The 11,457-nt window shown below is 46.6% G+C and overlaps 1 protein-coding gene across 1 annotated transcript; it reads left to right on the top strand.

Moving 5' to 3' along the window:
* Positions 1 to 45: 45 nt before the first annotated feature.
* On the top strand, positions 46 to 11,338 carry LOC111584562 (peroxisomal membrane protein 11C). Its single transcript, XM_055005747.1, has 5 exons — positions 46 to 90; positions 1,083 to 1,391; positions 1,786 to 1,964; positions 9,672 to 9,740; positions 9,867 to 11,338. The coding sequence occupies exons 1-5, from the start codon at positions 46 to 48 to the stop codon at positions 10,078 to 10,080; spliced, it is 816 nt and encodes a 271-aa protein (XP_054861722.1). The 3' UTR covers positions 10,081 to 11,338.
* Positions 11,339 to 11,457: the final 119 nt, after the last annotated feature.

The raw sequence follows: 11,457 nt of genomic DNA, 5'->3' as shown, positions 1-11,457 counted from the left end.
TGAGTTGTATGTGAGCTGGTGTTCTTGAGGTGCAGCGAACAGGGAATGGTGGATAGAGAGAGAGGAGAGGATTTCATAGATCTGCACATTGTAAAGGAGTGCAGAATTGCATCTAAGCATTTTTAAGGCAGGAAGGGATTATTTTCCTTGGAAAAAAAAATCTAAATATGTAAATTTGAGACAGAAATTAGTTTCAATTTGTTTATTGTTTTATAATTTTATATATATATATATATATATATATATATATATATATATATATATATATATATATATATATATATATATATATATATATATAAAAATAAAAAATTTCAGCGTTTTAAAGTAGCCAAAATACCAAAATGAAAATTGTATAGATTTTTATGAATCAGTTTGTTTTTATTTTGTTTGGAAAATGCTGATTTTGCTAAAAAGTTCAATTAAGATGCATTTTACATTGAGTTTTTTTGCACAAAATTACTTTTTAATGTTGAATACAGTCTTTTTTATTTTTGCGCTTATGGTAATTGCCTTTACAATACTTGTTATTACACACATACCTTCAAGCTCACAAGTTGTGAGCTTTTGCTGCTTTTTTCTTGTCTTATGTACTTTTAAGATAAATATCTTTTGGTTTTTCACTCTTACAAACAAACTTAAATAAGCTATTTGAGGACACCACATTTGACTCTATAGGCCTTTTTTCCCCTGATGTATTACTGACCAAGATTAGCTCGCAACCCTTCTATTTAGTTTGATTTAAAATAAGAAGAATTTTCACTTGTAACAGTCCATCAGTTCTGTAAAAGGTGTAAGTGTTACGTGGTTGTTTTTATACACACTATTATCTGGATGCTGTCTCCTGTAATGTAAGTTATCAAAAGGAAACCCAGATGTTTACTTTGAAAACTGTTGGTAAATGATCTGTCAGTGCTGACTGTATTACAGTGTTACTCAGTAATATAAATCAAGCCGTGCTTTTTAGCCTTTGGTACTTTTCAAATGTTTTACCTCCTTGTTATTGATGTGTTAAAAACATGTTTGTATTTCAGAATTCTTCTGTTTACATCCATACTGTACGCCTGAGAGATTTCTGTTAGCTTTCATCTTTCGCTCTGTCTCTGATAAATGCTCCTGACTCCTTGAAGTTTTTTTTATTTTTCACCCTGCGTTTAGTCACTGTGTTTGTTCCTCTGTGTTTGTCTTTGCAGATCAGGACGCTCTGTTACAGCTCTCAGCTGGTCGGAGGAGCTCTTTCCCGGAAGGCAGAAACAAACGCTTCATCCCAGCAGCTCGGGAAGAGTCTGCTGCTGTTTTCTGCTCAGCTCAGTCACTGCCGGACGGTGCTGAGGTTGTTTGATGACCTCTCCATGCTGGCCTACTCTCACAGCTATGGGCTCGGAGCTGAGGTGACTCACACTGCAACACGAAGCTCACTTTTTGTTTCTCTCACAAGTCTGATCAGTCTCACTAGATCAGTCAACGAAGGATGGATCGGGGTCTGTTCCACTGAAATTGCAAGATATGAAAAGTAGTAAAGATAAAATACTCTTGTTGATTCATTCAAAGTAACAAAATAATTGTAAGTTAATCTTTTTAAATGAAGAGGTGTAAACATTTGACCGGCCAGTACTGCAGTACAATATGGAGAATAAAAGTAACATGTCTTTGATCACATCACTTCTTCTTTTCTCTGTAGATACAAATAATGTGACCTGGAAAGCAAGCAGCTGATGTAACAAATGAATGCAGAGCTCTACTGTGTACAATCCAGCGTTAACACATGTTGCACGTCTTTCCTAGGAGGAGGATGCAGGCGTTCGCTGGATATCAGTGCTGACCAATGTGGCTGACCAGCTGTACTACCCCTGCGAACACATCGCCTGGGCTGCCGACGCCGAGCTCATCAGAGTGAAGTCTGATAAGTGGTGGCTGTTCTGCACGGTGCTGTGGGGAACCTCGCTGCTGCTGGGAGTCCTCAGGTGGGATCATCCGTCCACAAACATCAAATCTCACCTACTGACCGGGTGCACTGATGAAAAGCTACGATGATGGTATTAGGTGATCATTCAAATTTACTCTGAGTTCATATTTACTTACTGACAATGAGTATTATATCTGCCAAAATTTCGACATTTGTGTAAAAGTAACCGTATAGTAATCATTTTAGCTACTAAATCCTTTTTCTCAGTTTGACATGTCTTTTTTTCTCTATGCCATGGATTCTGTCCAAAAACAGTTACAAACATGCCACTAAGCTGCAATGTTTAGGTGCAGTTTATTCTGTAGCTATAAACACTTAGCAGCACATATTAATCCCTAACTGAAAATAATTCCTAACAATGCACCTATTTCAGTTATGTTTGCTAAAGACTACGATATCCAACCATTTTAGACGTTATTTACCTTTTAATAAATTGAAATTATGTATTTGTGACTTGTATTGAATGATTTCTGTTGACAGTGGGAATTAAAGGGGCCAAAGGGTGAAATGCTAAAACAGAGCAGTGAAGACAAAATTAGCTGAGAGATAAAGTACCACACTGTTAATTTTGGTCATTTCATTAAATTTCATGAAAGTAAAAAACAGAATACCTCGTTAATCTTGAAAGATCTCCTCTGGTGAAAATCAGTTTTTTCAAGCATGTTAACATGTCCCAGGCTGTTTATTTATATAATAGAAGACAGATCATGAGAGAAATAATCAGTCATCACCATGGCTGAGTATCTACACCAATGACAGACTTTAAAACACAGATTTCATGTACAGCAAACATAAGGAACAAATCCCATAAACTTACTGTTACTTGCTGTATTCTTCTTTCCAGTCAGTTTCTGGCTGTATGACTGAATTACTCCAATATTACAGCCTGTCATTGTGTCGGATGGAATAATTTGACTGCGTTTGAGTTGTATGTGAGCTGGTGTTCTTGAGGTGCAGCGAACAGGGAATGGTGGATAGAGAGAGAGGAGAGGATTTCATAGATCTGCACATTGTAAAGGAGTGCAGAATTGCATCTAAGCATTTTTAAGGCAGGAAGGGATTATTTTCCTTGGAAAAAAAAATCTAAATATGTAAATTTGAGACAGAAATTAGTTTCAATTTGTTTATTGTTTTATAATTTTATATATATATATATATATATATATATATATATATATATATATATATATATATATATATATATATATATATATATATATATATATAAAAATAAAAAATTTCAGCGTTTTAAAGTAGCCAAAATACCAAAATGAAAATTGTATAGATTTTTATGAATCAGTTTGTTTTTATTTTGTTTGGAAAATGCTGATTTTGCTAAAAAGTTCAATAAATTTGTCACGGGTTCGTTTAAAAAAATTAAAAAAAAAAAAAATGATGGCAAGGCCGAAGAGTCCCAAAACAGTGAATTCTTTTATTTGCACCAAATCCTTTAAAAGTGTATATAAATATTTACAGTGCAAAAAAACCAAAAACGGGTGGACACAGCAGGAAAAAAAAACAGAAGTATTTACAAAGAGCTCGAAAACTTTCCGCAGGCAGCCACATCACCTAGAGAACCTCTAGCACCAACAACTCTCTCTCTCCCTGTTCAACTCAGGGCCCCTATATATACCCCCTAGCCCCTCCCCCGGGCAAACCAAAAGTTACTTGTAGGGGGGGGTAAATAAGAAAAGGCACAAATAACCATAAAGAATAACAAAATCCATAATACAATTAACCCAAAATTACACAAAACAAATTACCCAACTTATGGTAACTGAAACAACTCTGAAAGCATAATAAACCACAAAATAACTACAGAACCGGAAAATGAGAACGTCGCGGTCACGTGGTGGCCCCATTGCGCGCCACTTGCCCCATTTATCCCACAGCCGGAAGCGCCTCTGTTTGGCCCACGACACAGAGGCTGCACAGTCATTGAGAGGTGAGTGTTATTGTCCGTGTGTGTTTGGTGAGGGGAGACGTGTAGGCGCCGAGTGTGCACCCTCGACGCGTTACAACAAGGAAGAGCTGAGTCCAGATATGGGGTGGATTATGACAGGCAGTTTATGAGTCCAGGGCCGGGGAGCGTGCGGGCGATCTCGGCAAACAGTTTCTCAGCGCGCGCTGTGAGAATAATGGAGCGCGGCGCGCTCCTGCACCCCGCCCCCTCCGGAGCCGCCGAGAGGAGAAACGGCGCACAGGGCTTAAGAGTGACGGGGCATTTAGAGGCGCTCCGTCACATTATCCCCCTCCTCCCCGAGGTTGGCGATGTGCGGCAACCTGGAAAGATAGTCTGCCACGACGTTGGTCCTGCCGGCTCGGTGACGGATCTGGAACTGGAACGGCTGAAGGGCGAGGTACCATCGGGTGAGACGACTGTTGTGGTCTTTCATAGAGTTCATCCATGTCAGAGCCCGGTGGTCGGTCTCCAGGTCGAACTCCCTCCCCAACAGGTAGTATCGCAAGCTCTCCAGAGCCCACTTGATCGCGAGGCCCTCCTTCTCAACAGTAGAGTACCGGGTCTCACGGGGCAGCAGCTTTCGGCTCATGTAAAGAACCGGACGTTCCTCTCCTGGCGGACCCTGGGCCAGGACAGCTCCCAGTCCCACGGCGGACGCGTCGGTCTGGACCAGGAACCTCTGGTTGAAGTCAGGACTCCTCAGCACGGGTGAGGAACACAGGTGGGTCTTCAGGGTCTCGAAGGCGGTCTCGCAGTCCTCGCTCCAGGCGACAGGATTCCTCTGGTCCTTCGCAGTCAGCGCGGTCAGCGGAGCAGCAATGGTGGCGAACTGCGGGACAAACCTCCTGTACCAGCCGGCCAGGCCCAGGAAGGACCTCACCTCCTTCTTCGTGCGGGGCCGCGGGCAGCTGCGGATGGCCTCCACCTTGTCCATCTGTGGTCGGACTTCGCCGTGTCCAAGCCTGTAGCCTAGGTACCTCGCTTCTTCTTTGGCCCACTGACACTTGGCAGGATTGAGTGTCAGGCCGGCCTGCTGGATCTGGCTCAAGACCCGCTCCAGGTGCTGCAGATGCTCCTCCCAGGTGTTGCTGAAGATGACCACATCGTCCAGGTAGGCGGCACTGCAGTCCCCACACCCCTGCAGGACCCGGTCCATCAGCCTCTGGAAGGTGGCGGGTGCTCCGTGGAGACCGAAAGGCATCACCGTGAACTGGAAGAGGCCTGCAGGTGTCTGGAAGGCCGTGTAAGGGCGACTGGACTCTTCCAGGGGCACCTGCCAGTAGCCCTTGCAAAGGTCGAGGGTGGTGATGAACTTGGCCCGCCCAATCTTCTCCAGGAGATCATCGATCCGGGGCATCGGGTAGGCATCGAACTCCGACATGGCGTTGAGCTTCCGGAAGTCAATGCAAATGCGAAGTGAGCCGTCCTTCTTCACCACGATGACCACCGGACTGCACCACTCGGACTGGGATGGCTCAATCACCCCGAGACGCTGCATCTCCTCCACTTCCTTCAGAAGCTTCTCCACGAGATGTTGTGGCACCCGATAGGAGCGCTGGCGGATTGGCCCTCTCCCTTTCAGGCGGATGATGTGTTCAACCAATACAGTCCTCCCTGGGTTGGCGGCAAACAACTTGGACACACGCTGAAAAACCTCCCTGAGCTGGATGGACTGGACAGCAGAGAGGTGGTCAAGGGCAGGTTCGACAGGCTGGTGGAAGCTGGCTGCCACGGACGCCTCCTCCCCTTCACTGTCCACCTCGGACACCAACAAGGACGTCACTGGACACGGGACAGGAGCCTCCTTCCACTCCTTCAGCAGGTTTATGTGATAGGTCTGCTTCGTCTTCTTCTTGTCTGGATGGTGGATCTCGTAAGTCACTGGACCCATCTTCCGAAGGACTGTGTATGGGCCCTGCCACTTGGCGAGCAGCTTACTGGTGGAGGATGGCAACAGGAGCAGGACCTTCTGGCCGGGATGGAACTCTCGATGTCGGGCCTGACGGTCGTACCACGCCTTCTGGGACTGCTGGGCCTTGCGAAGGTTAATCTCCGCTTCGTCACGGTACTGCGCCAACCTCTCCCGCATCTCGAGCACGTATTGGACCACAGTTCGATCACTGGTTGTGGAGGAAGGAGCTTCCCAGCCCTTTCGCAGCAGGTCCAACGGCCCCTGGACATCCCAGCCGTAGAGCAGCTCAAACGGGGAGAAACCAGTTGAGGCTTGCGGCACCTCACGGTATGCAAACAGCAGGAAAGGCAGCCATCTATCCCAATCCCGCCCCGTATCGGCCACGAACTTCTGCAGCATCTTCTTGAGGGTTTGGTTGAACCGCTCGACCAAGCCGTCTGTCTGTGGGTGGTAAGGCGTAGTCTTCAGTGGTGAAATCCCCAGCTGGCGATGGAAGAGCTGAAGAAGTCGGGAGGTGAAGTTGGTCCCCTGGTCCGTCACAATCTCGTCCGGGATTCCAACCCTGGAAAACAATTGCACCAAACAACGCAGCACAGCAGGGGCAGTGACGGTGTGCAAGGGGAAGGCCTCGGGGTACCGTGTAGCGTAGTCTGAAAGCACTAAAATATACTGGTGACCCCGACTGCTTTTGACCAAAGGTCCTACAATGTCCATGGCTATACGCCGGAATGGGGTGGAGATCACGGGCATTGGTTGGAGGTAAGCACGATCTGATTGGCGCACATAGGAAGTCTTTTGGCAGATGGGACAGGTCTTACAATACATTTGTACATCTGCGTACATGGAGGGCCAATAGAACCGGGACGACATTCGCAAAAAAGTCTTATTGCGGCCCAGATGACCTGCCCAAGGCAAGGAGTGTGCCAAGTGCAAAATCATAGGCCGACAGGACACAGGAACCACGAGGCGCTTGACACCGTCAGCCACTGCATACAGGACATCCTTCTCAAGAACAAAACATTCCCTGTCCCCTTTAGCAGAGTCCAACCCCCCAACCACCTTGTCAAATAAAGGCTTAAGAGATGCATCCTCCCTTTGCACGGCCCCAATGTCCTCTGGCACTTCCCACCTGTCCTTTATAAGCCCCTCCTTACAGTCTGGCTCCCTGGATTTCAGACCCTTTTCAAAGCGCCGCTGGCAGCGAGACTTCCGTGGGCCCTTCGTACCTCCCTCAAACAGACTATCATCCAGGGTGGAAAATGGCTCTGTCTGAGGCTCACAGGTTAGGTTTGGTTTAGACGTCACCCCTGCTCTAGCCTGAGCCCGGGTGATCACCGGACCTAACATGCCCTTTTCACAGTCTGTGTCCTTGCCCTCCTCTTCCAACAGTACATCCAGCAGCACAGGTAAGTCCCCCCCCAAGATGGCAGCAACAGGCAGCTTTTCCACCACCCCCACAGTTAGCAAGTAGGCCTGTCCATTCACTCCAACAGTCAAATCAGCTGTGGGGTAGGCATGTCGGTCTCCATGCACACACAAAATGTCTTCCTGTCTGCTAAAATCCACCATTCCAGTTGGCACCAAGTCCCTCCGGACTAGGGTTAAGAAGCTGCCAGAGTCAAGGAGAGCAGTCACAGGCTGGCCATTAACTGTAATGTCCTTAAAACGCTGCCGTCTCCCTACAGCATTTACAGCTTCAGCACGTGGGGTGTAACAGGCCCCCGTAAGTTTAGCTTTTCTGATGGGGCACAAGGATGCCTTGTGGCCTGGCTGCTGGCAGTAGAAACAGATTAGCTCCTTACCAGGCCCACGCTGATTGGGTGCTGTGTTGAAGTCTCCAGGAGGCTGGTAAGTGGATCTCCCTGCTGGCCTGGGCTGTGACACAAGCTGACGACTGGGACCTCCAGGGTGTGCGGCTGGGCCTCCCCTCCGTGCATTGATGTACTGTAGCGCTAGCTTGGATGCAGCTAGCCCATCTGCAGGCTCATGCTCCTTCACCCAGGTGCGGATGTCGGCAGGAAGGACACGCAGCAGCTGCTCCAGGATGATCTGCTCACCAATCTGCTCCTTCGTGTGCTGCTCTGGACGAATCCATCGGCGATAGAGCCCCTTTAAGCGGTGGTACGTCTCAGTTGGGTTCTCTCCAGGCGGAACCGTGCTGGACCGGAACTGCTGACGATACGTCTCTGGCGAGATGTCAAATTTAGCCAGTAGCGCCGCCCTCAGGTCGGGGTACAGGTGGGCCCTCTCTTCGTCCATCGCTGTGTAGGCCTCCAGTGCCTTCCCACTGAGTAATGGCACCAGGCGACAGGCCCACTCCTCCTGTGGCCATGCCCATGTCTTGGCGATGCGTTCAAAGCGCAGGAGGTAATTTTCAATGTCCTCTCCATTCACATACTGAGGGATCTTTGGGTCCCCATAGGGTCGGGCGTCTGCACGGGAATGTTCTTCTCCACCGCCCCCACGAGACTCAGGTGTGGCTATGGGGGAGCTACGCCGCTGACGTGGAGCGGGAGTAGGTAGACCCCTAAGGCTCAGCGTTGACTCTGCAGACGGCGACGCTGCCCCTTCTGGTGCTGGATTGGATACTCCAGGTCTCTGCTCGGCTGCTTGGGCTTGCTGTGGCTGAGAAGCAGGCAAAGAAGCTTGGAGTCCTCTCATTGCTGCCAGGAGCCCCTCCTCTCTCTTCTGTTGCCCGATCATAAAGTCCTTCATGAGCCCCAGGAACTCACTCATAGGTTGGGCCATTTCCGATGCTTCTTCGGATGCAAGTTCCTCTTCTTCCATTTTTCTCTGCTGCGAGCGTCTCTTCCTTCGACCAGCCATCCCACTTCTGACACCAAATGTCACGGGTTCGTTTAAAAAAATTAAAAAAAAAAAAAATGATGGCAAGGCCGAAGAGTCCCAAAACAGTGAATTCTTTTATTTGCACCAAATCCTTTAAAAGTGTATATAAATATTTACAGTGCAAAAAAACCAAAAACGGGTGGACACAGCAGGAAAAAAAAACAGAAGTATTTACAAAGAGCTCGAAAACTTTCCGCAGGCAGCCACATCACCTAGAGAACCTCTAGCACCAACAACTCTCTCTCTCCCTGTTCAACTCAGGGCCCCTATATATACCCCCTAGCCCCTCCCCCGGGCAAACCAAAAGTTACTTGTAGGGGGGGGTAAATAAGAAAAGGCACAAATAACCATAAAGAATAACAAAATCCATAATACAATTAACCCAAAATTACACAAAACAAATTACCCAACTTATGGTAACTGAAACAACTCTGAAAGCATAATAAACCACAAAATAACTACAGAACCGGAAAATGAGAACGTCGCGGTCACGTGGTGGCCCCATTGCGCGCCACTTGCCCCATTTATCCCACAGCCGGAAGCGCCTCTGTTTGGCCCACGACACAGAGGCTGCACAGTCATTGAGAGGTGAGTGTTATTGTCCGTGTGTGTTTGGTGAGGGGAGACGTGTAGGCGCCGAGTGTGCACCCTCGACGCGTTACAACAAGGAAGAGCTGAGTCCAGATATGGGGTGGATTATGACAGGCAGTTTATGAGTCCAGGGCCGGGGAGCGTGCGGGCGATCTCGGCAAACAGTTTCTCAGCGCGCGCTGTGAGAATAATGGAGCGCGGCGCGCTCCTGCACCCCGCCCCCTCCGGAGCCGCCGAGAGGAGAAACGGCGCACAGGGCTTAAGAGTGACGGGGCATTTAGAGGCGCTCCGTCACAAAATTCTAGAGCATTTTCGAAGTTTTAGTCCCAACTAACCGTCAAACACCTTCAGCCTGAGTCTAAGTGTCATATTATGAATCTTTTGTTCTTTAGATCACTCCGAGTTCTGATGCTACTGAAGAAGAAGCTGAGGAAGTACGAGAGGGAAGGAGAAGGCAGAAGGTGTTGTGTCTGCAGTTTTCTTGATACACGTCTTGTTTTTCTTTGCACTTAAATGTAGACAGGGATTGTTTTTGCTGTGACATGGTTGTGCAGCTGGAAAGTTATTTTCTGTGTTTTGTCCTGTAGTCGCTCTCAGCTCGTCAAGCAGATGCGAGGGGAGATACTGTCCATCCTCAGCAGCGTGGCTGACCTCAGCAACGCCGTCCACTGGATGCCGCCTGGCTTCCTGTGGGCGGGACGCTTCCCCAACTGGCTGGTGGGCCTGATGGGCACCACGTCCTCCCTGATCGCTTTGATCCAGATGAACTCTGGCGACAGTAACCAGTCAGGCAGCACGTAATCTTCACCGCAGTGAGGAAGAATCTGATGCTTTGATCGATAAATGTGTAAACTGCTGACTGAATGAGTCAAAGCAGAGCTTTGATTTGATCAGACTCCAATCAGACTGATGCTGATTTCAGTCTTGTAGCTTGAAATACAAATAAAATCGAAATCATCTTGATCTATCACTGCATAGTAAGTGAATAGTAATATAGTAATAAATTCACTCATTCATGCACTTATCAAGATGTGGCTGAAAAAAGCCTCTGGAAAAAAGACAAATAATCTTCAATTTAGTGGAGATGATCGATCAAATATTCTGTTGTTTAACTCTTAGTTGGCTGTCTGTTTTTTCAATTTATGTGTAATTACACACAGATGAAAGTTTTTATGAGCCACTTTAGTCCAGTGTAGAAGTTTTCAGAAAGCAGGTTTCAGGTCATAAATGACAGTTCAAGCCATAATGATTCTGAGGTTAAACAGAGGCAGTTTATGGTGTACGTCGTCCTCAGTACACACTTCTTTTGCCTAAAGAGTGCAAGACTCTGTACAAGTGTGTTTATCAGTGTGCAAAGTGGATCCAAGACTGCAACCTCTTCCTCTCAGGTCACAGGTTAATTCTTGTAACAAACACAGTGTTTAACAGCAGGTTTAAAGTTGGTCGTGTTCAGTCAGTCACTTTGAAATTCAGTGCTCAAGTAGCTCCAACAGGGATGATAATAGTTGGGATTAGGAAGGAAAGTGATGCTTTGGAATGAGAAGTAAATTGTTGCCTCAGAGACACATTAAGTGCTGCTGGCTTTAAATCATGCATTGATTGATGAACTGAGTGCCTTGGTATGATTGTGATACTTGGTCAGCTGGAATCCTGCAAATTCATGCTTAAAAATGAGTTCAGTTCTTCAGATACACTACAGCAGCTAGGCATGTGAATAAATAAAGTCCTCTGTTGTTGACACTGTTCTTGTGAAATTAGCGGCAGTGATATCTGATTTGCATAAACCAACCAGTGCAAAACCGGTGGATTGTGTTTAGGCTAAATCTGAAGAAATTCTGACTTACAGCAAAAATCATTCTTTAATGTTTGATGGCATTCCATTATATACAAGTTGTAAAATTTGAGACTGTGGTATGACGTTTTGTAGAGAAGCAGTCTGTATTACTGATGAAATTACGCAAATGCTTCCTGAAATATATTCAGAATAGAATGTAAAATAATTGTAGATGGTGTAAAAACAAACTAAAGAACTTTTTTCAAATAAACTTTTGAATTGACAGTCCTGTCTTGGATCATTTATGCCCGGTGGAACGTGTGCAGACTGAACTTACTAGAAGAAAAAGGAAGTTGTTCTCTGTTTGCTGATGACATTACAACATGCGTCGATGAGGAATTCAT

The sequence above is a fragment of the Amphiprion ocellaris genome, chromosome 2 (assembly GCF_022539595.1).
Source record: "Amphiprion ocellaris isolate individual 3 ecotype Okinawa chromosome 2, ASM2253959v1, whole genome shotgun sequence".
NCBI lineage: Eukaryota > Metazoa > Chordata > Actinopteri > Pomacentridae > Amphiprion > Amphiprion ocellaris.
The sequence above is the reverse complement of the archived record's forward strand: the minus strand, read 5'-3'. Positions and strand labels throughout refer to the sequence as shown.

Excerpts from the sequence above, each read along its gene's own strand:
- LOC111584562 (XM_055005747.1), top strand. The coding sequence starts at position 46 with ATGGTGGATAGAGAGAGAGGAGAGGATTTCATAGATCTGCACATT. Across the intron at positions 1,965-9,671 it reads CTGCTGCTGGGAGTCCTCAG|ATCACTCCGAGTTCTGATGC; the intron begins GTGGGATCATCC and ends TTTGTTCTTTAG. Across the intron at positions 9,741-9,866 it reads AGGGAAGGAGAAGGCAGAAG|TCGCTCTCAGCTCGTCAAGC; the intron begins GTGTTGTGTCTG and ends TTTGTCCTGTAG.